The sequence below is a fragment of the Anopheles coluzzii genome, chromosome 2 (genome assembly GCF_943734685.1).
Source record: "Anopheles coluzzii chromosome 2, AcolN3, whole genome shotgun sequence".
Lineage (NCBI taxonomy): Eukaryota > Metazoa > Arthropoda > Insecta > Diptera > Culicidae > Anopheles > Anopheles coluzzii.
The window spans coordinates 38,760,936-38,785,676 of record NC_064670.1 but is presented as its reverse complement, the minus strand read 5'-3'; the positions used below and the strand labels follow the sequence as shown (position 1 = coordinate 38,785,676).

Here is a 24,741-nt window from a genome sequence, read left to right as displayed (position 1 = left end):
AGCTGTTCCGAGCTGCCGGTTGTTGCTGTAGACGATTTACCACCATAGGACGAGGATGCATGCAGGCTGACAGTCGAGCGCCGGATCGTTGGTGTCGAATGATGCAACCCAGCGCTGTAGCCCATCCTGCCCGGTCGTCGTCCGCCGACCGACGGGGATGCCATCCGGGCATCGGAATGCATCATTTGAGCAGCAGCACCACCACCACCACCGATCTCACTACCGAGTACAGTGTTTGGTCGACAGTTTTGCAGCGAATGCGTGGGAATGGATGCAACAGGTTTGATAGCATTGAAGTGGTTAGCGTAATTTGGCTGTGGGCCATATTGTGCAGCAATGGGGACTGAGTGGGCGGTTAGCGAGTTGTTGAAGCTTGAAGCGGGCAGCGAGTAGCGGTAGGGATTTCTGGACATTGCTCCAACACTTATTTTGGCAGGCGGTAGAGGAGACACATAGTTACAGCACGACAGTGGGCATGGAGGAGGAAGATAGGGTAGAAAGATATCGGACGCCAATTCCACCCGCTAGTGAATGTTAGGAATCATGATTTAGGGATGGTAAAAAACACGAACGACACGAACAAAAGTAGGAAAGTTTAAGAAGGACCGCACGTACACCGACCAACACCAAATGATAAATATAAGAAAAGAAGAAACAATGTAACGTAATTAGGCATGATTCTATATCAGCTCAGCAAGATGTGCATGTACTTCAACCGCATGTAACGTCAAATCTAAATATAAAATTGAACACAATTATCCAACATGTAGCGTTCTTATGTATGACCGATTTACACGCTCTCATGTATTCGGTATAAAATCTGTAATTTAAGAGAAAAAATGTCCTATCCCACAAACTCTCCCACCAAGTACCAACTACTCCAAAGAAAGAAAGAAATCCCATATCAACCACTACCACCATAGGACGCCACAGAAGGGGGCAGCAGGATGGGTTTACCTTGGTCTCGGACATCCACACTGCACCACTCTGCTGCTGATCGATCGAGTCCCTCAGCTTCCGGTACCAGGTGTCGGGATCGTTCAGATTGATCGTTGTGCTGAAGACGTGCGACCAGACGCGTTCCAGCTTTTGGCACTGCTCGAACAGCTTCTTGCTGCTCTTGTGCGCCGACTTGGGCAGCCCCTGGCGCATCTGCTTGATTGTGTGCTTGGTGTCCGCCTTCAAAAATATCACTATCGGGTAGAACTGGGCGTAGTTCAGCCGGTCGACCGCATTCGGCGTCACGTCCAGCAGCGCATGCTTGCCCCGGTCCATGATGTCGCGTATGTTCGACAGGCGCACAATGCCACCGCACTTGGACGAGCCCTTATCATCGTCCTGCAATGGGGCCGTATACTTGTCGGCGAAATCTTTCATCAATCGCTCGCGCGCTATGTCCGCCACCGGGCCGAAAATGACCACCGGGCGCACGAAGCCCGGATGGCGCAGCACGACCCGCTCGTACGCCGGGAACTTGGAGATGGCGTCCGAGAACACTACATCGTCCCAGTTTTCGCGCGACAGCGACTTCGAGCGGCGGTGCGTCGAGCGACGTCTTCGGAAGAAGCTTACGCGCGACTCGGATGCATTGAGCTCTTTCTTGCTCGCGTTAAACTGCACCGTGGCGAGCTCTTCCGCTCGTGCCTTGTTCGGAATGACGCCTCGCTGGAGCTCTTGGTGGCCGCGTCCAATTCGCAGCACCTGCCAGGCACCGACCACACCATTGTACAGCGTGTCGATGACCCGAAACACGTCACCGGCCTTAAACGACAGCTCGCCCTTTGTCGGGGCATCGCAGTGGAAGTGCGTCTTGATGTGGAACGAATCACCGCGCTGCTGGGCGGTAATGCTGTCGAACTCCTCCTTGCAGTACTGCACGATCAGCTCGATGCGGTCCTGCAGGCTGAGCAGAAAGAGGACGGCCTCCTCCCTGGTAACTCCGTTCATGTCCATATCGTTCACCTTTAGGATTTTGTCGCCCGGCACCAGGCCCTGGGCCGAGGCGGGGCTGTTCTGCTGTACCGCCGTCACAAAGATGCCGACCTCGTTGCCGCCCGTCAGCCTGATACCGACCGAGCCCTCCTTCTGGAATGTGATGTACCGCGGTTCGGTAGTCGGTGGCTTCTCGTCCATCAGCTGACGGCGCGTGGCGTAGAAGTCTTCTCCCCGTGGGGGCGGTGGCCTCGGCGGCTCATCGACAACGCTGCGCGATCGCGAATGACCTGCCCCGTCCGCCGTCCGACTGGACGTTCCCGGCGGTGTGCTGGGGCGATCGAGCTGCTGCAGCGATATATCCGTCAGCGGTCCCCTGGATCGGCCCCGCGGTGTGAGATTGCTTTTATCGTCCGCCAGCAGCGTACTCATCGCGGACGGTCTGGTTGGGGGTTGTACGTATAAATTCTGCCCAGAGTACGAACCGCCGCCGGTCCCGTTGAGATAGTTCTCGTCCATGTTGCTACAGTTGGACACCTGGGCTGTGTGCGAGTAGACGGGCGATTGCATACCGGAAGCGGTACCACCACCACCGGCTGCACCCCCACCATAGCCCCCGGCAATGCCGTTCGGTTCACGGAGCACCGCGAGCGTTAGCCGCTCCTTGCAACCGTCAATGATTTTCTTCGCCTCCTTCAGGCTCATCGAGTCGTTGCAGTTGGTGTTGTGGATGCGCGTCACCAGATCACCTTCCTGCAGCGAGTACCCGTTGGCCGCCAGCTGATCTTTCGTTTTGGAAGATATTTCCTGCGGAGAAGAAGCATGAAGGTATCGCGCATTAGACCCACGCTCACATCCAAAACAACCAATTTTGCCTTCCCATCAGCTTACCCGAATAAACAATCGGCAGCCAAGCACGATCCCAAAGTCGTCCTTTTTGTTTGCCTTCGTGACGATCACTTTGATTTGCTGCTGAGATCCATTATTCGCACCGAGCCCCAGACCAGTGGAGCTGATGCTGTGCTGATGCTGATGGGAATTCATGCCAGCTACGCCAGCCGGCATGCCCACACCCATCGCACCAGCACTGGGTCCCCCTGGTGGTCCACCGGACATACCGATACCACCGCCGCCGCCGCCGCCGCCACCACCACCGGGCCCAGCCATGCCGTGCATATTCGCACCAGGAAGTGGATGCATCAGACTGTGATTTGGTACGCGCCGTTTCACCACCAGTGTCACCGTGTTGCCACTGTCACGCAGCACCTGTACGGCGGTGGCGTACTCTACGTTTTCCAGCGACACACCGTTCACGGAAATGATGCGATCGTTAACTCTGTGAGGAAGAGATAGAGAGAGAGAGAGGGAGGTGAGCATGCAAAGTGGATGTAAATGTTGACGTGACCGTTTGTCAACATATTGCCATTTCCTATTTGTACGAAACACGCAAGAAAGCACTCACTGTAGCTGGCCCTCGGCGGGACCATTCTTCAGCACGTCGCTAACCGCGATCGACGGATCACCGTTGGCAAAGTGTGGATTATCACGGCCGCCGGAAACTGCTATGCCGAACCCGTAGCCGGTCACACGGGAAAGTGTCACCGTGCTATAATCCCATGACGTTCTCTCGAGCTGTAATTGGAAAGGAAAGAAAGAAAAAAAGAAACACATGTTAATACGTTTACCAAAACAAAAACAGAAACAAAAAGTTAGGTAAGGCACAATATCTTATTTTACGGCTTATCACAGAAAACGAAGCTATCATCGAAAGGGAAGAAGCGAACCTTCCTCCGTTTCGAGGTATTTCGGGGTATAAATTAAGCAAATAGGGGAAAGTGCACAAATATCATTGTCTGCTCATATCTCGAACCACACCATTGCGATTGTTTATTGTGTGTACTTTTCTTTCTTTAGTCATAATAAATTGGCGAAACTTTCTCCCGGGCAAGATACGATATAAAACTCGTGCGTGTGAGTGTGTGTGTGTGTGTGTTTGTGTAATTCAGTAAGCGGCATGTGTGTACATTATAAGCCAAACCTGGAACGAGTGTGTACGCGTCGGAACATTCAACGGTCTTTCACGGCTTGTAGGGGAGAGAAAATAGCTGTCGCATGCATGTTTGTGAGCGCACCCGCATACCCATCATACTGTGTTGCTCGTGCTTAATCCGGCATGGAATCTGGATGGTGCAGCATCAACAACGATGCCCATTGACAAACCATAAAACCATATTTCCGTGCCACGATCGAGTGGAAGACGCATCATCATGTTGGACGGAACTACAACTCGATCTTTTTCAATGGCAAGCGGCTGGCAGTGTAGCCCGGAGCATGATTTTAATCAAGCTTAATTCAATTAAAACTCAGAACCTCAACGTTGGCCTCGCGACTGCCACCGAGGAAGCCGTGGCGAGGCTCGAAGATCGTCCGTCGTCCGACGTGTCTGTCTGATCGATGTTGCAGCCGGTTTTTTTTACTCAGGAAAGGATCTAAGGAATGTGGAGTCATTATTGTATGCTAAACAAACAGTCAAAAGAACAAATAGCAGTGCTGAGGACTGTGTGTGGGGACTTTCGCAGCATGCCTATCATGCTAGCTGATTAGCACAAAGCTTATTAAGAGAGACACTTTACATAAGCTTATCCTCCACCATCAAGTGTCAAGAGAAACGTAATGATTTGCGCATTATTTTATGCAGGAATCATAAAGCTTTCGTCAAAAATTGGATACTAATTAGCTGCCGATTGTTCCGCAGCCCGATCAGCGCGCGCAGCAATCTTCCACACAACCAGCCAGAGGGGACACACATTTACTGTCAACCGTAGCGGAAATTTACACTTTCTCCGATTTCTGGTTCGGAATTGGCAGCTGCTGATGCTACGAGACAATGGCACTAGTATGCAATCGGTGTGCCGCATTGTGTGGACCGTCGTTTGTGGGTTTAGTGGGCGCTTACTGTTAGCCATGTGCTAGGAGTGATTTGAATGGTTGGAAAGAAAATTGTGATTGGGAGGAAATGTTTATTCAAACTGTGGGGTGAAAGCAAAGCAAATTTAGCACAAAACACCTTACGGGCAGTGGTGGTGGTGGTGGTGCCAGACGACAATTAGTTCACCTGTCCACCAAGCTGACCATGCTATCGCAGATACTATCACGGAACGAATGAAAAATCCGAACCACCATCGACAACACAAAAGGCTACTGGACAGAGCAAAGCTAGCAAAGGATGACTTTAATTATTACTATCTACACGGAATGATTAGCCGTGCCCATGCTATTATACATTAGAAAATGCCGTCGCCCCCGTTTTCTGATGGTGAAGGGCCCACATCAAGAGAAGTATTTCATCCACCAGTTGGACTCTAACAAAACCGTCGAGCGATCGGACACAAATAAGCTGCTCACACTATTATCGTTAGCATCATTAGCGTTATCATTCCGTTCGACGTTTGACAAATCGAAACGATCGGCAAACGAAGCACGTGATGTGGTGGCCCGCATTGAAAAATAAAAGAGAAATCATGTTAATCACGGGTGGTAACGGCCGTCGTCATTGATTTTCTAGTTGCTTTAGATAGAAAAAGGAAAGCAAAAAAGAATGGAATGGGTGGAAAAGAAATAGGAGCCTTTTAGATACAAGAATCCATCCAAACTGAAAATAATGATGTCACGTCACCAAAGTCCCAAAATGTGATCAAAAAAGGCAATAAAATAGCGGGGAAAAAAGCTCACTAAATTCACACGATCCAACCAACAGTCGCAGCTTCTCGCTTCGTGTCAGTCGAGCGATCACGTGCATAATAAGCGAGCCAAATGGATTTCGTTCAATTTCATGCAACATTCCTCGACCGCCGATCAACGTGTCTTGTGGCTGCACCGATCGATCGCGAATCAAGTCAGTTTCGCGCGCGCGCTCCGGACAGATTTTGTGCGCCAGAAACCCATTAGATAGGAGTGAGTGACCACAACCGTGCACATGCCACCACCGCCATCACCGTGACTGACTACTGATCGAAGTTGAGCTACAACCATTTCCCCCCCCCCCGGTGCCCGCCTCCATGTCACAGGCAGGTTTGGCGAGGCGGTTCTACCCTTTGTGGGAAAGCTTATGCACGAAAGAAGCGAGCGAGCAGCATGCGCCCTTCGTCGCTGTATAATGGCATCTTTCTAGCGCATTGCACCACCCCAGAGAAGGCGTTATTAGCTTGCCACCTCCCTCACATCCCTTTCTCTCTTTCTCTATTGTCCTATCTGTGCGGGGTGGTGTGTGGCCGTGAAGGAACTTTTGCCTTTCTTTTTATTTGACCATTAAAAGGTAGCGGCCAGCACATGCTTACGGGTTTTGCCTCAAAACATTGACGCAAGAGGAAGTGGGGAGCGAAGGGAGTAATGCTGTCGATCGATCGTAAGTGGGACGCTAACTAAAGCCGTGTGCTACTACACTATTACTACGGTGTGTACGGTAGGCCGGCAGTGCGCCAGCAACAAAGCAAAACATTTTAATCGATTGTGTGGCTGGAGAGGAGGAAGGTGGCCTGTTGGTTGGTCACGAGGCCACGAGTCCGTTGGGCCATTTAAAAAATGACGTACAACACATCATTATGCCTGCGTAAGAGAGGTAAAACGAAACGTAAACGCAGCCGTTTACTGGTATTTGTCTAAGGTAGTATTAAACAGGGCAGGAAGTTTAGAAATAAATAAAAATACATTCAAACACGCCAGCAGAGGCTGGTGGACAATAGTAACATAATGTAGCTTCCCTCCTCCCTGTGCTGTGTCGTTCGTTCATGGAAAAAACGCACAAAGTTTCACTTTCTAAGACCACTTACATATGCATACGATGCGACACGCTCCAACCGGAAGAAAGATCCTATCGATCAACCGTTTGCCTACCCAGAGAGCCTTGAGCTTTACATATCGCAGCCAACGTTGATCGCTTCGTTACGTTACTACGTCCGCTAGACGCTCGCAAGACATCGCGCAAGAAAGTGTGTCTGTGTCACTTTCCTTCCCTGATACGCGCACAATCTCTCATTAGCATCACGCAATCGATCGAAATCTTGCGCGGAAAGTGACCGATCGGCTGGTGGCTCGCTCATCGTTTAGCCGCGCGGCTGTGCAGTCGAGTTGTGCTGCTAACCGGTTGGACGGAAACACGCATTATCGAAGCCTTCTTCATTAGAGCGTCAATCGTTTATGCACTTTCACCGTTTTCTACGCACCCCGCATGCATGCATTGGGCGCCGTAGGTTGTTTTCAAATCATCAGCATTCGCCTCGTACGCATCTTAGCCGGTTGGTGGTGGTAATGAGCCGATCGCGGCCTACATCTGTGAGCCATCTCGTGTGTGTCCCCCCGTGTTGGGTGCGTCCCACTGGGTACAGGTACGAGCGCATGAGGGATAAATATGTTTAATGTGTCAATTAGTGGCAGTCTGGGGGTCGAGGGGGAACAACATACACACGTCCTCGCACGATTACATCATTTGGACAATTCCCTTGTCTTCATTCGGCTTTAGCAAGTGGCGTAAGAAGAAGAGCTGAATGCGCAAAAACACATGCGAGTAAACACAGATCGTAAAGCGCTGAGCAAATACACTCGCTAAATGGGGGTTTATTTTTATATGGTGTGTAATGAGGCAAAGATTGTGGCGAAACGAACCCATATAAGGCGGAATAAAGCGATCCTCCTCGACTCATTGACGATAAATCAATCATAAGAAACGATTTTTCAATTGTTCAATTTGGGAGGGAATGTACGCCTTTGACTTTCTCTTGTTGGGGCTGCTGTTGAGATTATCTTTGGCAATCATTGTAAAACATTTTTAATGCATTTCCACCCGGTTAATTCATTTTTGTTGCGGTAGTGCTAGAAACATAACAAGCAGGGCATAACGCAAGCAATGTACATCCCCGTTCCTTGACACTTGTCCTCCGAAACTTACCCACGCCACCTCCAACCCATGCTGTTCCTTCTCCTCTCCTCCTTCTGCTCCATCACAAAGCAAACCGTAACGGCAATGCAGCAAAATGCATCGGCGAATTGGATTGGATTGCATTTGCCTGTGCACCTTGTAGCAGCCAGCGTCTTCGAATCCCCCAAGACACGTTTCATTGCCTCGGAAACCCGCCACATTCCGCACGCAACACGATCGTATCGGGAGAGCGAGGGAGCGAGGGAGAGACAGCCAAGACGTGAAGCAACACACTCCCGGCATTAGTTAAGCGCGCGCGCGCTCGTGTACACACACACACGCGCATGTGGTGAGGGAAGGGCACGAGGGAGGGAGGATCGCGAAGGGACACCACATGAAGGTGGACATTGTTGCCACGAAGAAGTGGTAAAACTGGTCGGGCGAGTTTTTCCTTCTCCCTTTGGTTGGTGTCAGGGGGGTCGTTCTCTTCTCCCTTACTCGTTATTTCTCGTTGCCACTGGCGTCGTCCGTAGCAACCTCCCCGCTTGCTGCTCAGCTTCTTCAGTGCCATGGTGGCTTTGCGCTAAGCTCTCCGACGAGCTGCCAAGGCTTCGGAAAGGTGCGCGCACGCGCTTGTTTGTGTGTGTTGTAGCGTCTTGTGGCTTGTACTGGCTTTCCTCACATCGCGATTCCTCAACACCGGTTTCTACTATCCGCATTACTACGACCATTACTGTTACTACAAACACCTCCTAGAGAGGGGGAGCTATGCAAGAGAGCCTGTTTGCCAAGATTGCAACCACCGTGATTAATTTATTGATATATTGCTATGATGCAAACGCGTGCCATTCGAGCAGTATTTAAACACTCCAAGTGCAAGAAGATGGCGGTATTTGTGTGTGTGTGTGTGAGTTTGAGGATCAAATCTATTGCAAACGGGTTGCGAACGGACACACACAAACAAACAGGCACCAAAGATTAGCCATTTAAAGTTGTCATTTTTCTAGCAAAGCCATTTCCTTCCATCGATTACGGTAATGTCCTGTCCCTGCGTTGCTGTGCGCTAAAGCATGCGCAATGCAAGCATAGTCGATGGACACATACCACACTGTTATGCTGAGTGTGGCATGACTTTATGCTTTCCACCAGTTGCGCACATTGCTCACTAATGGGTCAGTTGCAGCGTGACGAAAGATCAATTTTTGCAAGCAACACAAAATGTCACAAGAGTGCCATGTAAATGAAGGGTTAATTATAGGGCTCGGGTCAATCGGTAATTGGGAGTAGATCATTGCAATTTAAATTTGCAAATCCAATGCATTTTTAACTATTACTTGGAATCTAAAGGCAGGATATGTTCCCATAGTTCAAGTAAATAATAAATCATAACTGACTGATTGAAATAGCAGCATACATCACACGTCACACATTATAGAAAGAGAAAGGACAATCAACATCGTTCGTTGGCCGTTTGCAAACATTTGCCAACTTAAGTGCAGCAATGCATTCGTTTGCGCGAAGGAAAGAAACCTCTACCGGGCTGGGATCGGATGAAAAACGCGTGCTAAGCTAAAGATAAACGATGGATAATGGTTTCCTCGCGAAAGCCAACGCCCGTCTTGAGCGGCAAAGCGACCCCATCCCACCGACGACGGGAAGGAAGTGCACCGCACGGAGATACGCATCGTCTCGAGACGCAGCCAGCATGCAGTACGCAATGCAAAGATGCTGCAACTGCAGCTGCCGGGGGCAGTGTAATAATGATCCGCTGGTGCAATGTGCAAGGTAACCGGATTCGCGGCCAGTGTGCCCGCGCGCGCGCTGTAAAAACAAACCGACTTTGAGCCAACGTGTGCAATACTCGGTGTGAGTGTTTTATTTCTCTCTTTTAACTTCTTTTTTTTACATAAATACCAACGATATGGGGCTATGGAATAGAGGAAATGAACGCTCACTTCAGCCCTTCGATGAATCGCTGCCATTGTGTATGACCATGCTGTGGGGTAGACGGGGCGCGATATTTAATCCCCCGGGCCCCATTTCAACCGAAGGCGACATTAAGCGAGATCTGTTTCAAGCAGGGCCCGAAACGTGTATCTCTAGGCGATCTGCGTGTGTTTACGATAATAATAAGACAGCGTTCCGCATAGGCCAGCAGGGGCGTTTAGCAAAAAAAAAAGAGCCGCGCCATTCATGAGACCAACCCGATTTGTGACATTTTTCGTTCCAAGCGCTTCATGCGCTACAGTTAAAGACTGTTTGTAAACTTTCGGTTTCGTATAAACATTCCAAACCCGTGGACGACATTCCTCGTTCCTTTGCAGCCGCCGCCGCCGCCGCCGCGTAGAATGTGCTTGCCCCGTAAACAAGACATTAATGCTCCCCTCCTCCCCTACGTTACCTGCGAGTCGCTGTGAAAGTGGTTGTTCGGCAACTGGTTGCCGCCGCTCGGCGACCCGAGCATATCCATCATCATCCTGCTGTACTCCCCCGCCCCTTCACGAATCGGACCGGGTCCGAGGGGCGTACCGCTTCCTTCTACCACCGGTCACAACCAGACCCGACGCGCTGGACACTCCGGATCGCTGTACACATCAACAACTGTACCGATAATTCTGTTGCTACTGCTACTGCCGCTGCTACTGCTGCACCTAAAACAGGTGCGTTCAGCATTCCTTTCGATTCACCGCCACCGCCACCCGGCACACCACGGCACACCCCCACACCCACGCACGAGACGCTTCTTCGCTGGTTCTGGTTGGTTTCTCGGCTCGATAGAAAGCAGCGAGCCACAGCGAGGTAAGCGAGTGGAGTGTGGGTTTCTATGTCTCGAGCGAGAAAACCTTGAATTTATAATTCAGCCCCGGGGCGAAGGAGCGGAACCGTGGCGGACCAGTATTTGTGAGTGGTTTGGGCGTTGGGCGGGATGTGTCTGGCGATTAGTTCGAGGTGGGTCGAGCAAATAATCATAAAGGTTCGGTCGGAACACCGCGTCGTTGATTAATAAACTAAGAATTCGTTCTTCGTTGCACTAAAATTCACTTTTCACTTCGGATCACTTCTCGCCTTGGCCAGTGTGCGATCATCCAAGGCACAGAGAGGTACGTTGTTAAATCCTACGAGGGAAAGGGAAATATTTTATGACGGTTGCGCTGTCGGCCCGGCAGGTACACCGCACCACCACCAAGCCATCACTCCAGAATCACCAGCATCACCAACATCAACATCATTCTTAACGCTCCAGGCTCGGACACTACAAATCTTAACCGAAGGGACCAGCGCATTAACTCGACGAAATGCACATAGAATCCGACCATGCACACACACACATACACACAAACAACCATCAGAATGCGCGTCAAACAAAGCAGAAGACCCGGCGAGGGTGGCGTTCCTTCCCTATATCGATGTGGATGTGGAACCGCAAACGACCGAGACCGGTTTATCTTCTGTGTGTTTTTATTTTCGTTCCGTCCCCGTCTCTCCCTTTTATGCTGCCGTCACCGTCACCACACAAAGCATGGCATGCTTCGGCCAAAGGAACCAAAACTTCGAACACAACTGGATTTTTGTTTGTACCTGTTGATTTGGGAGCAACGAGGCGAGAGTATGAGAGAGAAAGATACATTGGGTGACGAATATACACCCTGTCACTCTCACTCACACACACACATACACACTTTGGCTGCGGGCTCCTGCAGAGGGGTTCCTTTTTCCACCCTTAACCAACGCTCGCACACATACACGGACACAAACACCCCGTCGAATATGCGCACACCACGCACAAAGCTCACGTATGCGCACGGACACGCAACGGCCTACTGGCGTGCTTGAATTTCTTCAATCGCCATGGCGACGCGGTTTGCTTCGCGACGACGACGACGACGACGACGACGATGACGACGAATGAGACAGCGAATCGAGCAGCTTCCAAAGATTTCAGGCAATGACAGTGATGATGATGATGATGATGATGATGATGATGACGGTGGGATATTGCGTTGCTTTCGCTCTCTTTCGCTCGCACACACGTTTGCCATACACACATATACACATACACACACTCATTCCTTTGGTCGCGAAATCTTAAGAAGCTTTTGATTTTCTTCCCTTTCTTGTATTTTTGTTGTTGTTGTTGGCCAGGCGCGGTTTCGACGAACGTTCTCTTTACCGAAGCGCAACACACCCCTGAGAGGATACACACACACACAAGACGCGTACACTTCTTTTCTCCTGTCTTGATTGTGTGTCTTTTTTTTTGGTTAAGTTTTTTTTTCTTCTTCAAGCATCAGCCCCAGGAACATTGGCAAACTATTTTCAAATGCTTTTTAAATGCTTTTGTAAAGCTGCTATTCTTCGTCATGAGCCACGGACTCTGCAGGATATTTTCACGAATTATGTACTGACGGACGCACGGACACACATGCACATTGCGAACAGATTCATTCCAGCATCATCTTATGGGAATTTTGCAGCGTGCTAAAACTTCAAGTGGACGCCACGCTGCAGACCCTTCGGTCAGAAAAAGGAAATCATCTTATCGATGCTGGTCGTGTTAAGACAATCATTAATTTCCAGATTTTCTATGCTCATTCTCACCCACACACATGCACACACACACAAACATACCACAAACGCTATAGAGGAAATTACACGAGAGATCCTTTTTACCGTACTCATTCACCCTAAATATACAAGATTATCCTGCTAAAACGAATGCACATTTTGGGCACGGTTGCCAAACACATACACTACGAACAGAACCACCAATAGCACCGCTTACACCAGAGTCAGCACAGTCAGAAATTAAAAGCCCACGGGCAAAAGAAACCACGGCCGCGCAGGATCACGCGACAGACCCTTGCCGACCGCTCGGAGACACGAAATAAAATGGACGACGCGAGCGATTTGATTTGGACCCCCGGTCCAAACGAGCCGAGGGAAAAAAAGCTGGCCTATTCGCTTTCTCTCCGCACGCACTCCTTCAGTGGCTCTCTGTCGCACACCGTCATCGTCATCAGCATTGCCATCATCGCGTCGTGAAGTCGCAGGCATGGTTGATTTATGAAAAAAAACCTCGACCCAACAAGGGTCCGAGAAACGAGAGCGAGAAAGAAGGAGAGAGAGAGAGGGAGAGAGAAGGAGAAAAAAAGAGAGAGCCCGCAGTCATTTAAAAACATGAGACGCAACAGGCTTGCGAGACACACCAACACACATGCACAGTCCTCTTGGTGGCCCTTCATCGACAAGCGTTTATTTGCATTAGAAAAAAGAGACGGACAAAAAGAGAGGAAAAGGGCAAAGGGACGGTACGAGAGTGAGATAGAAAGAGAAAGAGAGCTAGAGATGGAGGAAGGGAGGAGAAGGGAAGAGCGAGATAGCGTACCAACATAGGAATGCGATATTTATGTTCGTACGGCCAGCAGAAAAGCTTTTCGCGTTAATCTTGCCTGCGTACAAAACGCTGCAACGGCAGCGCTGAAGCTTTGGGTGCACCAACTGCATACACCGACTTGTAGCCGGATTACCAGGCAAAGGGCAACACGGGTTGGCATTGGGTGTGCAAGACCGGGGCACCGAAGGACGCTGGCGGGAAGCAAAGATTATGAATTCGCGACAGGGCCCGCCCGATCCGAAAGGCGGCGAGCTTATCGTGTGAGTCACGGCATTGCCAAAGCGGCAACACTTGCACAGCGTGCCGCAGGAATGGTGTGCTGTGTATGTGTGTATGGGCGATGGAATGGCCACACTGGGCATCGCATTTTTTGCCGGTTCGATCGTACGATCATGCAATGGAACTAACCAGCAGTTTTAGCCTTTTTTCTATATTACAATTATCTATAATTTGTTTCTACAAGTCTTATAAGAGTGAAGAGCTAGTTAGATTTTAAAAAGCAATGATATCTGTTTTTTAATAGGCAATATGATTATTGAAGCATCCAGCCTGTTGTAGATTTAATCCCAAACAACCCAGAGGTAAGGATTAACCAAGATAAAACTTTTCTGGTAACAGGATATTTTTTTTTGATACCTAAATTTATTTTTTGAATTAATATTAAATAAAACAATAATAGGTAATATTGAAGTCAAACTTATGTAGTAAAAAAGCAACAGCAAACGTACGTTTAAACGTTTAAGAAACAAAAAGAATAAAATTCATATTATACACGGTAATACGTACCTACAAACCGATGAAATTTATTCTAAAACGATACGTGCTTTCAATAATACCGATTTAAATCATCCCCAAAACCGTCTCAGCTGCAAGCATGATCCACAACAACGTGCCAAAAATATTCCTCTCTCTTCCTGAGCGGCCGAGACCGAATTCTTCGCCGATGACGTTTGTCGTTGGCAATTCTCTGAGACGATTCTGCTTTCTGTTCTTTGTTGTGCTTCCAATACACTACAATCCACACGCTCATAAAAAAGGCAATTCTTTCATAGCAGAATAAATTTGTGCATATTTTGTTACCAAATAGTTTTCGTATAAAATGTAGAGGAAAAAGTAAATAAAGCTTGTTTATTTTGTACAATAAAGTAAAATACTTTACATTAACAAAATAATGCGATTTCAAAAAACTGTATTTTATTAAATAACAATTGTTTCGTACAAACAAAATCAGATAAAATTGATAGAGCCCGCATTAGGAGCACAAACACAAGCGCCACAGGGAGCGATTGACGAAATGGTAGTTGACAAAGGTCAAACCGTCATCTTGAGCTTGATTCGTTTTAACCCCTATCCGAAGTGGCTACTGTTGTTGCATTGTTACGAAGAGATCAGAGAAGCAGAAGCAAGCAAAACGCATGCTATTTTCTGTCCATTTTCATTTTTTTCAGTAGTTTCATTTGTGCCAAAAACCAATCGGCACACATCGCTATTTATCAAAGTTTTATATCTGTTAAATTTCCATTCCAGTCACAATAACCTTTCGCAGCCAGAATGATCGTTGGCAGCCGGTAACACCACCACCACCGCGGACACACCCGTACGAAGTTCGCTAAAAATATAAGTCAATATTGACAGACGGACAGCAACGGGCGACAGTAAAAAAAATCCCCCCTCGAACGAAACACCCAACCACAGCGTGCCTCAAAAAAACCGGTGTGTTTTAAAAACTTTTGCTCCGTCAACCATAAATCCTTGGCTTGACGGAGGATTTTTGGCTGTTTCGTATTGAATTTACATAAAGAAGGTTTCGCTTCGCTATGTTCGTTTGTTCTGCGAGCCTCTCCCCGCGTGCTCATTTTGCATATCGTCGAGAAAATGAGAGTCGTCACCACGGAAGAAACACAGAACGAAAGACTTTAACGCCCGACCCTACGACGAATGGTGGAGACAGACAAGGAACCCCACCCCGCGCTTCTGGTCTGGTCTGTGAGAGATTTTTGGCACAGTCAAACAAACGCTAAATTTTGAAGAATGGTTTGCTTTTTCCTTGTGCTTTTTTTGTTGCTCGATTTCAAAAGCACGTAAATTCTCTTCAGTCATAGCACAGTTTAAGGAGAATAATGCCACGTAAAGCTATTTTTAAAAGGGGAGAGAACGGGCAGTTTTCCATTAATTTGCTGCAATTCAGGTAGCTTCACTAATAGTTAAACTTATATTTTCTAACATAGTGTGTCCACAATAATATAACCTCAAACATATAATAACCCATATTAGCAACTCAATTTGAGTTTGAGAGCATCATAAATATTTCAACATTTTTTTCAAATAAATCATGTTTTAAGAATCATTTTCACAATTCAAACCGCTTTAAGGGCCTACCTGTTGCAAGCGTTTCTGGAGATTATGATGCTGTACCAATTGCATACCGTTGGGCTGATATTGCTGCTGCGTGTATTGCATACCATTGGGTGGATGATAGTGCTGTGCCAATTGCATACCATGCGGCGCTATGGTTCTATTGCGAACAGCACCGTTGTAGTTAGGCAGTCCAAGCGGATGCAGGTGCTGCTGCTGCTGGTGCTGTGGCGGCGGCGATCCGTAATAACCCGCGAGCCCGGCAGGATGTACACCCTGCTGCTGATACGGCACACTCCTGAACGAGGCAGGCAGCGTACGGTAGCGTGCCATTTTGTCTGCATCCTCCCCGCGGCCGTCGAGGTGTGCCGGGGTTTTGAAGAAATGTTCCGCAGGGTAAAAGTTTTTCGTCGTTATGGCGGACGAAACGTACGAGTTTCGTTTGCGCTTCCCCTTCAACGAGCCCGAGCAAGATTTGCGACGGTGCCGCTGGCTGCCGCCACCCCCGTCCGAGCTGTGCCCGGACGACTTCACGATGCTCTTGACGCCCACATTTGATTTGGGCGTACGCCTTATCCACTTTGGCAATTTCATTCCTGCTATGCGTCACACCGTCACACTGGGCAAGTTTGCTCGAAACACAAACCCCAAAAATCACTTCATTCTTCAACCGTTTCTTACAACAGCATTTACGTTTCTTCGATTCCTTTAAGCAAACACTTGCTACACACACACACCCTGGTTTTCGGCAACACCGCCGTCTTCGCGCGCGCGTTCCACTTGGGCTAATTAAATTAGAACAATCTCATTTCCACCGTTTGCCGGCAGGCGCACAACGCTCTAAGAAAACAAGAGAACAGCACCGTTTTTTTTCTTTTTCAACGACGAATCAACACAGGCGGTCGCACTTGAAAAAGGAATAGGGGAAGGCATGAAGCCACAAGAAAATTGATTTTCTTATACGCTTGCAATTCGGTACGCCCTCCAAAGCGAGCTAGTAGTTCAGCATACAAACAACACGTGTATGTATGTATGTATGTGTGTGTGATCGGCCAGTGGCTCATGAATGGAACAAGCTGACCTTTCAACCCCTTTTACACTGCCCAACACACCGCCCCCTGCACCACTGTGTACACGTTGTGGTCAGTAGCTACGATTTGCGATTTCATCATAATTTCACGCACGAAGCACATCACGGCGGTCCGATTGACCAACAGCACACACCGTCACACAAGCAAAAGGTAAAAAAAAACAGATATGCGCCACTAATTTCGGAGGTTCGGAGGTTCAAGTAAAGCCACCGAAAGAACGGTAACGATTATGGATGAGGTTTGTGAAGGCCACTGGTCGGTGCTAGAGTATTGCCGGTTGTAGTTTCGATTTTCTTTCGGCACTGGCGGCGACCACACTCTGCTGTAAGCCCTAATCGCACTATGAAAACGCCCCTTTTCGATACGCAACAGTAAGCTCGAGGAGTGCGGATGTTTTTAAAATCTCAAACGAAAGTAATGCTTCTGTTTTTAGTATTTTTAAACAGAGTATTAGTCATGTTTTTGGACACTTCCTATGGGTATTTTGAGAACAATAAACTACACGAACTGTCTACTAATACTTTGCACTTTAACAGACAAACTCAACATTAAGAAAAAGCATAACCCTCAAAAATTAATCTTAAAGTCCCCCCAAACTGACACATTTTTGTCGAGAACTGACGTAAATTGCATATCCGAACCACCGAACGAAACAAGGACACTTTACACATTCACGCCACTCACAAGCCGAAGTTAAACTGCGGTGTACAGGCCAAAGGACTAGAACTTTTACGCACGGCGTGCTAGAAACGACTGGCTGCTAGAAGCGAAGTGTTACAAACGACACGCGAGATATGGCACACGACGACCGCGTAGTAAAAAGCACGAGACTTCGTCCCATCGTCGTACTCGAAGCTGTCGTACTGGCTGGCTGGCTGGCTGGCTGACAGGCTAGCCGGCCCCTGTCGTCTTCGTGGTAAACGTTCGCTGTCCATGAAAATGGAAAATCGTTTCCACACTGCTATCGCTCGTGAAAACAACACCATCGCACCAGCAGTAGCAGCAGCAGCGACTCACACCATCGCTGAGTTTCCACCCTTCGCCGTGCGCGATATAGCCGCGATGATATGGTGGATAACCCACGAGTGCCGCGACTGTTTTTTTTTATCGAACGCATGGCACAGTTCGTCCATGAGGTTGGTTCAAAAGCCTTAGGACAATTGTACAAAATGTATTGCCAATTTATTTAATATTAAAATGAAGCACTAATTGTTGTCATTATAAAGCTTGTTGTCATAAGCATTATAAATGTTTAGTTTTGGTAACCTTTTTGTAGTTAATCCACAACAGCAACTTTACATAGCAGGAATGTCAGAGTTACTTTAATAAAAACAGTACTAAATTAGTATTTTTTCTCCACAATGGATATACATTTCAAACAAATGCACGTCCCAAAAGAGCCATGTAAAAACGATGTTCTTTATAAAATAATAACAACATGAATTACATAGCCTTTCTTTACCAAAAAAAAAAACGCATAAATAGGTTAGTTTTTATTGAAATGTTTTGTTTTGTTATAGACAATGTAGTAATGATTATGTTGTATATGAAAAAAGAAGCCTTATTCTGTCATGATCGTACGGCTTTAAACTTAATTTTTCAAAGCTTGTGCAAAAAAGATATGATATTTTCACAAACAAAAAATGCTGCATAGCACAGAACTACCACATCAACCCAACAGGCTTGTCCAAATAATATCGACTACAGGGGCAAGTTTGTCCCATCATAGGCAATGCGCTTTCTCCTGCATTCACCCGCGTGCTATCCGCTACAAAGTGTCTTCTTTTGCCCCCTTCTCGTCTAAACTCAGCCAACGGTTAAAGGACGAACGATGGTACAACCACCCTCTCCTACACCTGAACGTCGGGGAGTGTTTGCCGCTTCACGTGTGTTCAATTCCCTACCGATCCTTACCGTCATCATCACCCCCAGAAGTCGAAGCGGCAAAATGTAAGAAAAAAAGCAAACACGATACATTCTATCTCGAACGGTGTGAACCTACTGTAAGCTACAGTTTCGTAGATGCAGGAGCAGGAAGAGAACACAACCTCCCCCTGTAGCTCACCCACAACCACCTTGAGGTGAAGCCGGTCAACTGGCTGGCAAAACCGTCCAACAATCCAAACGTGACCATGCGCACTGCCAATGTTTTCCTTTGCCGAGCAGCGTGCACTAGGAAGGGGAGGATGGATGTAACGATCCCTGCGCTCGGGTCAGACTTCCGATTCCGATATACAGTACTTCCGCTGGCCCCGCGGGTGGCCTACAGCCTACCCTTCCCTCACGTTCTAGTCCGAGTGCACTTCGGGTGGACAATTACGATGCCTAGACGCCAGTTAACCGACCATATTGCTGCGACACGCACGAGCAAAAACAAGATCAAACGCACACGCACAACGGTTGTGTCCGGCACAGACATGGATTGAATTCAAAACGAAGGATCCGTCTGCCGGTTGCAGAAAGGACAGCAAGGTAGGCAGGCAGGCTGGCAGCCGACCAGTCCACGTCCACGTTGCCTTTCAGTTCAATCCCCCACACCACCCGTGCACTATGCGCGCTAGGTTATCGTCCTTCGATCAATGACCCGCTCTCTCCCTTTTTTCTCTCCACGTGTCTCGCGCATTGATTCGGAAGATATCCTCATCGAACGTGTGCTCCTGTGCGGCTAGTTTCGATTGATTGGATTTTTGTTGGTTAATTTACACCCATATCCTTTTCCATTGCCACTCGAATTACACACACACACACACACACATATAAGCGCATCACGTACACAAACACACCGCCAGTCAGAGGGTAGTTTACGAGAGGGGAAAGTAAAGTGTGATGACTCTAAGCATGGATCCCCTATTTTAGGGCGAGCATAATATGTTCAACTAGCGTTATCCTGTGCCATGAAATGCTGGCGCCGCATAGCAATGTTTCCCGCCCCGGCCAGAGGAGCAAAATGCGTCGCCGTACGCCAGCGCACTATATTCCCACATTTCTGCTGCACAAGTATGTGTCCTATGTGGGTTTGTTATTGTTTTATTTTCCACTCTTTAGCATAACGCGGCAATCCCTTCGAAAAACTGGGTGCGTAACCTTCTCTCTCTTTCTCGCTCTGACACTCTCCGTCCCTCTCTGCTTCACATTCTTCAATTGGCGAATCCATTTGTTGACGGTCGGTATGGGTGTGGATGTGTGTTTGGGGCATGCAAACGCCTTCAACCAGGCCGCGCCCGGTGCATACAAAATTAGCATATTTATACGCCGGACGTAATACAATTAAGAACCAGACCAGACGGTATGACTTTTTGAATAATCAACAAACATGGAGTGGCAAATGGAGTACAAAAAAAAATCCCCACCGTAGGATACGCGTGTGCCATGAAGCAACATGGAAGAGGAATCGATTTCTCGAATGAGTGTTTATTTGTAGCAAAGAGATTACAAGACGAACCAAAACGATGTAAAGCAGCGATTGCGAGGTGTTTGTTATGCTGTTGCTAAACATAGTAAAATGACCATCATTGCGCTTTTCACTGCCAGTTTTTAGACGTTTTTTTAACTAGTTGGAAGTTGAGCAAGAAGGAGTTACACCCAATGCAGCACTGTCTTGAAAACGCCTGAAGGTAGGCAATGCTTTTGAAAATCCATTAATTAAATTGCATTATTTTTTTTCCTCCACCTTTCGTAACATTGCATAAACGATACAAACTGACTAGCGAAACGAACAAGAATAAAACAAAATTTCGGATTACTTACCGCCTTCTCGTCCTCCACCACCTGATCGGCCAGCACCTCGATCGCATCGTTCACCGACCGGTACGTTCGCTGCTCCTTTTTCGACTTGCTGCGGAACAGGCTGGCCGTTTTGTTCTTCAAGTTAAGTCGCCGATCAGTCGTGCCGCCAAGGATTTCGCCGAACGGCGGTGAGCTGAATCGCTTTGGATTAAAGTAGGAGTAGGCGGCCGATTCCGACTTCTGCAGCCGCTTGTTCGACGGCGGCAGGTGGTGCCCTTGACCCAACGCCTGCCGGATACTGCTGAGGACGCTGGCGTCGGGGACGACACCGCCATTAACGGTCGCGGAACCAGCGACACTACCGCCGTTCGATGGTTGATGGTTGTTGTTGTTGCTTTGGTTGTTGCTATTGCTGCTACTGCTGCTTAACGCTGAGTTGTTAAAGTTATTGTTCGAAACGGCAAACTTGCTCTCGCCGAGCTCGATGTGTGCTGCCGCCGAACCGACTAGCGCTTTCGATGGTAGCTGTGGGATCGGTGGTGGTTGCTGCTGGTGCTGCTGTTGACTGCTGGCCGCTGACGCGGTGGCCGAGATGAGTGATGATCGGCGGGAGGAAACGGTATTACCGATCGGGACTGTCGTAGGAGTTGGTGTCGATGTACCACAGTAGCTTGTACTTCTACGCGACCGATTCGAGTCGATTGTATCCCTTTAGGTAAGGAGAGAGAACATACAAGAAGAAAACCATTAGCAAAACATGCATTGCAAATAGGGAAATATGTAATGCAAAAGTAAGCCTTATTTGTTGTAAGAAAGCCATTTGAATACAAATCAAACACACAAAACAAACCCAATCCGTTCCACACTTCCAGCATACCTTTTCCGAAACTGTGGACTACGAAAGAACACGGGACTGATCGGTACGAAGTAGCCCAACTGTGGTGGACCACCGTCGGGCGGATGGTAGGCCCCGATGGCGGTCGGGGTGGGCACGGGTGTACAATCGTCCGTACAGTCTTCGTCCGTGGTCGTCGCATTGCTCGTGGACGTTGTTACACTGTTCAGGAAATGTTCGTCCGCATCGTCACCGTACGATATTGCACAGTTTTCCGGCACCGTGTAGCAGGACAGATTGGAAACAGGGCGCCGACAGCCGGGATAATCGCACTGGGTACCATCGTAGCCCGTGAACCTTTTCATCTGGTGATAGTCCATTTTGTGTCACTTTTAGGAGTTGTTTTACCCACTTTACTGTACACAAAATGATGCCTTTAATTACATCTACCACTCTCGCGAAGCTCTGCGTTAAAAGTTAATTCTACATCCAGTTAATCTTCAACACAAAACGGTTCTTCAGAAGAACATAACGCCAGAGTTAAATTTCTTGAGCGCACCTAAAAAGCAAGGAAGCATACACCGGCAGCATCGATCAACCACATTGCATTCGACAAAACGACGCTAGGAATGTGGTCGTTAGCGAATGGGACGAAATACGCTAACGCCTGGCACACGGTTATTGCAGCGAAAACGAAACACCTTCTCCGTAGGGGACATCCCTAACGCTCTCTTCGTCTGTGTCCCATTCATATTCTTTCGTCGCTCGCATCTATAGACACACACATAACAACAACAATCCATTTCTTTTTGGGTTTTGTTATGCCTATTGCTGCATTTGTCGCATTCTTGAAATTGTTTCGTGTTTTTTTCCTGTCTGTCTGTACACATACTTTCGTACAGGGCAAGACCACAAACCAATTTTTCAATGGGAAAAAATAGAATCAAGTAAAGGGAATGTTTTTATCTCTTAGAGACATTTCATGGGTAGTAGAGACAGCTTTTCCGGATACCTGTTTTGTTGAATATTTTGCCACAAATATTGCGAGAGCTCTTAATTTCACATTCAATAAATTTTTTGTGTAAAAAAATCTGTATAAGAAGGAAGAAATCTATCTCTATCGTAATAGAGTTTACGACGATTTTCCACTTTATGAGCAAGCATCATTTGGAAATCACTTTCACTTCTCCAGTTCCTCAAACATGTTTTAATGGCGCTTCAGGCTGCTCCAGTTTTCACTGTGATTGATTTTGTTTTTGCTCAACCACACCGCCCCCCCCCCCCCCCCGTTTTCCACCCCCACCTAAGGTCACGATGGGAAATTGAAATGAAAACTAATGGCATTCGTGAGAGCCAGTCGGCCAAAACTGATCACGAAGATGATCATGATCATGATTGGTGGGTGTGTGCCGCCGTGGCGCAGAGTGGTGAAAAGCATTAGCAGCATTATACATCTTTCCGTTCAAACTGCCTGCGCCAATCTGATCGATTGAAACAAACGGTACATTTTCGATATCGGTACAGCTTATCATCCTTCCTGTCCCGGCCACGGATACGGAAGCGCGAATGAAAACGTGGTAAAAATGGCGCTTCTATGAAGTAGCGAATTATCAAGCAACAGTAAAAACATTTAAATCATCTCTCCTCCACCACCGTTTCCCTTCTCCATCTACCCCCGTTGAAACAACCCCTTTCTAGCACTCCAAAAACAGGGCGAATAAAAATATCACACAGTTGCCCTAAAAATAATACCACATTTTAGCTTGCCGCCCCATCGACGGGTTGAAGAGAGATCTGCTGCCGAACCCGTCGGAACAGTCATCGACACACCCGATGTTGATGTTGGACCACATATGGACAAACATAATACAGACAGACAGCTGAGCTTATTAGAGACCAGCCCCGATGGATCGCACACCGCACATGATGGAGTTTCGCAGTCAAATCGCTGCGCTGGCCTGGCCGCTTCGCTCGAATGATCGCACTTCAGAACGATATGCGGGGTACAACGCTGATACACACATCCACCAGCAGCAGAACGACGACACACGCACAACCATGCATAGGAATGAAGCATTTTATCTGCGTAAAACTAACATGCTAACGAATTGTGCAACGCGAAGTGCTTCTGCCTAACGGCGATGCAGGAGAACGGTGGAACCGATCGAATTTCGAACAAAATAGGTTCAGTTTCACATAAGCTACCGTGTGATGATCCCGGCACGCATTCTTGTGCTGCTGGCTGTTGTCGTTTTCCCATTTCTCTGATTACTTTACATGCGGCCAGTGAAGCTCGTGGTTACACTTTACTTTGTTTTAAGCCATACCATCATCCCGCTTGTTATTCTTGTGTTCCGGTCATTTGGGATCGTTACTTTTTCACACAAAACTGTAACCATAAGCAAAAACAACAGAAAGAAGAGCGTTTAAGCATCATCAAACAAATCATCAACAAAAGTAAATCTAATCGTTTTCTGCATATCACAAACGTGACGTTGTTACATTACTTCACTCATTCTTGTTCGACACTATTTTTACACTCTACCACTTAACATAAATTACATTCATCCACCTCTTTTGCTCCATTTAAGCTCCGTTTCGAAGATTGCTTGATTCTATCGTTCGCCTAACATTCATTCGTTTCAAAAAGTTCCCATCATTCACGGCGTGTGTCCGCAATTGCGCAATCGAAATCAGTTCGCTTGGAGGAAGAAGCGGGCGCACTTGTTACACTTGCCGCCTTAGAGTGCTAGCTAGTGGCCACGGTGCCTGCAACTGCAGGCGATGCACAACTGCAACTGTCTGCGGTGAAGGAGTTTGTCTAAATATAAATGTAGACGGGTGGTGCGGTTTCGTTCTGGATAGGCGACACTTAAGCGCCACACAGGAACGGCGCGCATTCAAATCGGTGGCGCATCGAGGAAGAGCATCGCCAGAGCCAGAGTGTGAAAATATAGGTTGAAATCGCGTATCGGTCGCGGATGCGCTGTCATGTGCATTCATTTAGCCGTATAAATCATTTCGAGTGGAGAGATGGAGATGATTTATAAACTGCCATAGAATGCGGGCCTAACAACCCACTGGACTGAATGTGGTTGAACAAATAGGCACACAAAAAACACGATGAAACTTTGCATTGCAAAAAATATGGACCGATAAATAAAGGGCAATAAAAGAAGCAAACGTTTACTGCTGTTTTTTGTAACACATTTTCTTGTACAGTGTGTATGAACTTTGTACTTCTTTGTTCCACCAATATGGCCGGCACTATAAACAATATGTGGCGCGGTACGAGGTGTTACGATGATCTAGCGCAAACACAAAAATCACGGAAAACCCACTACCACTGCTTATTCACGGGACATTGCACTGTGCACGGGTGTGCGATCACGGCAGTCAACCAGTCACCGCGTTTTTCGCAACTTTTCCACCGTCTGGTGACAAAAATATACTTTTCCGTCTGGCGGCCACACTTTACTCTTATTTTTTTTGT

The 24,741-nt window shown here is 47.7% G+C and overlaps 1 protein-coding gene across 19 annotated transcripts in view; it reads right to left on the bottom strand.

The window, feature by feature from the left end:
* LOC120947776 (tight junction protein ZO-1) overlaps positions 1 to 24,741 on the bottom strand; it is a 46,834-nt gene that overhangs the window by 11,793 nt on the left and 10,300 nt on the right. For 6 of the 19 annotated variants that reach the window (XM_040363459.2, XM_040363453.2, XM_040363455.2 and 3 more), the window contains exons 3-6: positions 20,435 to 21,122; positions 3,395 to 3,564; positions 2,824 to 3,268; positions 958 to 2,739 (exon numbers count right to left, since the gene is read on the bottom strand). In XM_040363459.2, the coding sequence (XP_040219393.2) occupies positions 958 to 2,739; positions 2,824 to 3,268; positions 3,395 to 3,564; positions 20,435 to 21,122 (3,085 nt within the window). Of the gene's footprint in view, positions 1 to 957; positions 2,740 to 2,823; positions 3,269 to 3,394; positions 3,565 to 10,247; positions 10,963 to 11,522; positions 12,096 to 12,475; positions 12,752 to 15,620; positions 16,468 to 20,434; positions 21,123 to 21,290; positions 21,808 to 24,741 lie in introns of those variants that run through there. The other 13 variants (XM_040363458.2, XM_049607741.1, XM_049607740.1 and 10 more) reach the window with 13 other exon arrangements.